This window comes from Ranitomeya imitator, chromosome 1 (assembly GCF_032444005.1).
Source record: "Ranitomeya imitator isolate aRanImi1 chromosome 1, aRanImi1.pri, whole genome shotgun sequence".
NCBI lineage: Eukaryota > Metazoa > Chordata > Amphibia > Anura > Dendrobatidae > Ranitomeya > Ranitomeya imitator.
Window position 1 is genome coordinate 637,196,377 of NC_091282.1, and position 6,264 is coordinate 637,202,640.

Here is a 6,264-nt window from a genome sequence, read left to right on the forward strand (position 1 = left end):
ACTATATACAGGAGATGACATACAGGTGTATACTATATATAAGGGAGATGACAAACATGTATATACTGAGGTGAAAATGAGAGGTGTGAGGTGAAAATGAAAAGGTGTGAGTGCAAAATGAGAGGAGTGAGGGAAAATAGTGTAGTGATCGGAAAATGACAGATGTGAGGTCGAAATGACAAGTGTTAGGCGGGAATGAGAGGAGTGAGGGAGAAAATGAGAGGTGTGAGGGAGAAAATGAGAGATGTGAGGTGGAAAATTAAAGATGTGATTGGGAAAATGAGAGGCGTGATGGGAAAATAAGAGAAGTGACGTGCCATAACTAACCACAGATATTTACTATGCCCAGGCAACGCCGGGCTCTTCAGCTAGTCTACTATATAAAGCTGAATGTGTGTATGTGTGTGTGTGTATGTGTGTGTGTATGTCCGGGATTGGCATCTGCACCGTCGCAGCTACAGCCACAAAATTTTGCACAGTCACACGTCTGGACCCCGAGAGCGTCATAGGCTATATTGTGAGGCGAAATTTTAACCCCGCGCGTTCCAATTCACCAAACAATTTTGCCCCTATCTACATAATGGGGAAAAAAGTGAAAGGAAAAGTGTTGGAAGCGTCGCAGCTACAGCAACAAAATTTTGCACAGTCACACGTCTGGACCCTGAGAGCGTCATAGGCTACGTTGTGAGGTGAAATTTTAACCCCGCGCTTTCGAATTCACCAAACAATTTTGCCCCTATCTACATAATGGGGAAAAAAGTGAAAGGAAAAGTGTTGGAGCCGTCGCAGCTACATAAACAAAATTTTGCACAGTCACACGTCTGGACCCTGAGAGCGTCATAGGCTACGTTGTGAGGTGAAATTTTAACCCCGCGCTTTCCAATTCACCAAACAATTTTGCCCCTATCTACATAATGGGGAAAAAAGTGAAAGGAAAAGTGTTGGAAGCGTCGCAGCTACAGCAACAAAATTTTGCACAGTCACACGTCTGGACCCTGAGAGCGTCATAGGCTACGTTGTGAGGTGAAATTTTAACCCCGCGCTTTCGAATTCACCAAACAATTTTGCCCCTATCTACATAATGGGGAAAAAAGTGAAAGGAAAAGTGTTGGAGCCGTCGCAGCTACAGAAACAAAATTTTGCACAGTCACACGTCTGGACCCTGAGAGCGTCATAGGCTACGTTGTGAGGTGAAATTTTAACCCCGCGCTTTCCAATTCACCAAACAATTTTGCCCCTATCTACATAATGGGGAAAAAGTGAAATGAAACGTGTTGGAGGCGTCGCAGCTACAGCCACAAAATTTTGCACAGTCACACGTCTGGACCCTGAAAGCGTCATAGGCTATGTTGTGAGGTGAAATTTTAACTCCGCACTTTCCAATTCACCAAACTATTTTTCCCCTATCTACATAATGGGGAAAAGTGAAAGGAAAAGTGTTGGAGGCAAATTGACAGCTGCCAGATGTGAACAAGGGGGACTTAAAGAATGAGAGCGATGGCGCAAAAGAGCATATACCGTACAGTCGCTAAGGTGGGGCCCCGACATGGGATACTCACCACACACGGGGATATGAACACACACACAAAATGCGCCACACACTACCACGTGCTTGAACACATATACCACCCTCAGCACACATTTCACCACACATACACCAACCTCGCCACATAAAAGTCGAAACACAAAAGTCGCCGCTCAAAACTCACCACGCGCAAAACTCGCCACATGCAAAAAATAGGCTCACGCAAAACTCGCCACAAGTGCAAAACTCACCTCATGGAAAACTCGCCACACGCAAAACTTGCACATGCGGAAAAATTGCCACATGCACAAAATTTGCAACACATGCAAAAGTTGCCTCACACAAAGCTTGCACATACTCACCAGACATAAAACTCACCACGCGCAATACTCGCCATGCGCAAAACTTGCTGCACACAACTTGCTACACTAACCTGTCACATGCAACTCGACACACAAAAAGTTGCTACACGCATGTTGCCACACAAAACTCATCTCACAAAAGTCGCTACATGCATGTCGCCACACACAACTCAACACACACAACTTGCCAAACGAAACTCGCCCTAAAACACACACAAGTCTGGTATTAGCCTTCAAAAATAAAAATCTGATTAATAAGCAGACAAACTACAAGAGCAACAAATGTACCATATAGGAAATACGGCAGCTGTCAGTCACATGACCTGTCTATTATGTGTATGTGTGAGCTAATATATACTGCCAGGGGGAGGGCTTCCTGTTGGCTGGGGATTTATCAGGCTGCCAATTTATCTTACAAATACTGAGGTAAAAATACTGAGCAAATAACGTGTTAACGAGGTCTAATACAGGAGATCACACAGGTATATACTATATACAGGGGAGATGACACACAGATATATACTATATACAGGAGAGATGACACACAGGTATATACTATATAAAGGAGGAGATGACATACAGGTACATACTATATACAGGAGGAGATAACATACAGGTGTATACTATATACAGGAGGAGATGACACACAGGTATATACTATATACAGGAGCAGATTACCTACAGGTATATACTATATACAGGAGGAGATGACATACAGGTATATGCTATATATAGAAGATGACATACAGGTATATACTATATACAGGAGGAGATGACACACAGATATATACTATATACAGGGGAGATGACACACAGGTATATACTATATACAGGAGGAGATGACATACAGGTATATACTATATATAGAAGGAGATGACATACAGGTATATACTATATATAGAAGGAGATGACATACAGGTATATACTATATATAGGAGGAGATGACATACAGGTATATACTATATATAGGAGGAGATGACATACAGGTATATACTATATATAGGAGGAGATGACATACAGGTATATACTATATACAGGGGAGATGACACACAGCAGGTATATACTATATACAGGGGAGATGACATACAGGTATATACTATATACCGGAGATGACATACAGGTGTATACTATATATAAGGGAGATGACAAACATGTATATACTGAGGTGAAAATGAGAGGTGTGAGGTGAAAATGAAAAGGTGTGAGTGCAAAATGAGAGGAGTGAGGGAAAATAGTGTAGTGATCGGAAAATGACAGATGTGAGGTCGAAATGACAAGTGTTAGGCGGGAATGAGAGGAGTGAGGGAGAAAATGAGAGTTGTGAGGGAGAAAATGAGAGATGTGAGGGGGAAAATTAAAGATGTGATTGGGAAAATGAGAGGCGTGATGGGAAAATAAGAGAAGTGAGGTGCTATAACTAACCACAGATATTTACTATGCCCAGGCAACGCCGGGCTCTTCAGCTAGTTTAAAATATAATGGAACCAGAGCTGCCACAAATCCAAAACTGAATCGTGACACTGGGACTCTCAGTAATCAGCTGTGATCTGTAGTAAAATTGCAAATAGATACAGAGATGACAGGCTAATGGAGCGCTAGGCTGGCGGTCAGGGGAGATGTTGATTGAGAAAGGTCCGATGCAGCTCCTGCCGGGTGCCTCAGGAGAGGAATAAACAGTGAGTTGCAGGATATTCCGGTCACATGGGAGCGCACAGGACACAGATGAAAAGATTAAAAGTTTCTTTGTTTATTGAAATCCACAACGCGTTTCGATGGAACAGCTCCGTCTTCATCAGGTGGCAGTATACAGAGAGTGGGCCAGAGGAAGTATATAAAGGAGCACCAACCAATGAGATTTAAGGAGCAATTATTCGGAACACATGATTAGGTGGGATCACACGATTAATTAAGATACAAGTCGCAAACGCAGTTTAAAAAAGAGAAGAGAAAGTTATTGTAAGAAGAGAAAGTTATTGGATTTTTAAACTTGGCACACTGGCACCTGAGGGGTTAAATATCATCATTAAAAAAGTCACATAATGGCTGCACTTTTGCCCTGTTCTCTAATTATTTTTATGCATTTTATTGTTTTTATTCTATTTGATTTTATATTATTATGCTATATCCTGTCTTTTTTTTTTTAACTTTTTTTGATATATATGTTTTTAAACTGCGTTTGCGACTTGTATCTTAATTAATCATGTGATCCCATCTAATCATGTGTTCCGAATAATTGCTCCTTAAATCTCATTGGTTGGTGCTCCTTTGTATACTTACTCTGGCCCACTCTCTGTATACCTGCACCTGATGAAGACGGAGCCGTTACGTCGACACGCGTTGTGGATTTCAATAAACAAACTTTTAATCTTTTCATCTGTGTCCTGTGTGCTCCCATGTAACCGGAGTATCCTGCAATTCACTGTAGTAAAATTGGACAGTGTCTAATTCCCCCAAAAGCGACACCACAGGAGAAATACAGTATTACATGGTGCTCATTGAAATGAATGGAACTTTAGAGCTATGGACAAACGTATTAAGTCCTGCATAGACAGTGAGACACTCTTTTGTTTAATGCCGGGTTCCTGAATGTCATAAAAAAGATTATGAATATGGGATAAAGACACATCAAACAAAACCATCATTAATCATGTTTTTTCCTCCCATTTAGGTCTTTTCCCCTTTAAGCAGATGACAAGAATACAAAGGCCCATAAGATGGATAATCCCACCTTACTACCCCTCGTGGATGTGGATAAAGGATTTGCCATTGCCTTGTTCTTGCTCCTCTGTGTCTTCTTGGCCATGATGATTGTTCGTTGTGCCAGGCTTATAATGGATCCCTACAAGGACATCCCAAACTCTATGTGGGAGGATCAATAGGACGTGCTGGTGGAGTACAAGAGTCATCTTGGTGGGACATTCTTCTTGTTGAACCTCATCCTGCTGCTTCGTGGGCCTGGAAAGCTGAAGGCAACTAAAATAGAAGTTGTCAGGAGGAACGATAATCATCAAGTAAATCACTGCCCTTATGTAGGAGAACGGGAAGTTAAACGTCTAGTTCAGCATTGACTTGACATGTCGTTACTCGTTTTAATTTCATTAGCTAAACAGGATGGTTTCCAGTGCTCAATTGTTTCCATCCATCTTGGATGGATTTGTAACCTTAGTCAGGCACTTAATGAAATGCACAATGCAGGAGCAGCAGCTGACTTAATTCATCCCAAAAGCCAATATAATTCACTTCTCAGTAATAGACGATCCAAAGTATCATCAAGACTAAAGGTCTTTTGAAATCTACTTTTCTTGGCAGAGATGATGTTTGTGCACCGTGCTCCCTAAAATTTTTTTAAAAGGTACTGTGTCAATAATGAGTTAGGCTCAGTCTTCAATCCTCCAAAATCCAACTTATGTGGGTCCTGGAGTGATGAGGTTTTGGGTTCTTCTGGCCTCCTGCCATCATCATGACTTTTGAGGGACACTTTGGTGTTCTTCTGGACTTTCCCATATACACAGTTGTTGTATTACTTTCAGAAGAGAAGTAGGAATAAGCCACTGCCAATTCTTCAATTGTTTCTTCGACAACTGCCTTTTTGGAAGAGACATGCACATTAGGAACTTACATTTAATGTATGTAGGTACTTTAAACCATCACAAAATGTCTTCTATTAAGGAAATTTGAGAGTTAGATCTAACATGTTTGGTAGGTGCTTATAAGTTATCACCATCATCCCCCCCTACAATAAACTGAAGACAGATGAAGGGGTAGATGGAGAAGACTAGCTTAAAAGGAAGTCTTAAGGGTTCGGCAGCTGCCAGCAATAACAAATACATGAATAGACAAATTGTAATATGTGGTTTATAACACTTTTTGGAGTGTCTCCACTTCGTAGTGAGGAGATTGCACCTTAGATACCTCATTGGGGTGTGTAGAAGGTGGTTGCCTGGATGTTTTAGATATGAATTAATATCATATAATTGCATGGGAATTTTAGAAAAACATTTTAGAGAAACAAAAATATTTTTTGTTACTTATTGACTCTAAATTCATCTTATTTTTTCTATAATAATGAATAGAAGATTGTTCTAAAGCGTCTTACTTGGCCAAGCAGTTTCCACGTACAGTAGATTTACATTTAGTTACTTATACAAAATTTACCTCATCTAAGTCTCTGGATTGAAACTCCACCTTCTAACCATCTCAGTCCTGCCCACGAGGAATGGGGCAGTAAGAAATTTATTTCCCAAGTGAGATTCTGACCATGAGGAATGAGGCACAAAGAGATTAATCACCAAAGTTGAATTTCCTATCTTAAATTCATATTTAATGCCAATTTCTCTCCAAATGTTGAGATGGAGATTATCTAGCTTGAATACAAGG

At 40.7% G+C, this 6,264-nt stretch overlaps 1 protein-coding gene across 1 annotated transcript; it reads left to right on the forward strand.

Annotated features, from left to right (window-relative positions):
• The first annotated feature begins 4,523 nt into the window (after positions 1–4,523).
• Positions 4,524–5,614, forward strand: LOC138657987 (cortexin domain-containing 1 protein-like). The gene has a single exon (XM_069745571.1). It carries the CDS (start codon positions 4,602–4,604, stop codon positions 4,764–4,766), a length of 165 nt encoding a protein of 54 aa, XP_069601672.1. The 5' UTR covers positions 4,524–4,601; the 3' UTR covers positions 4,767–5,614.
• Positions 5,615–6,264: the final 650 nt, after the last annotated feature.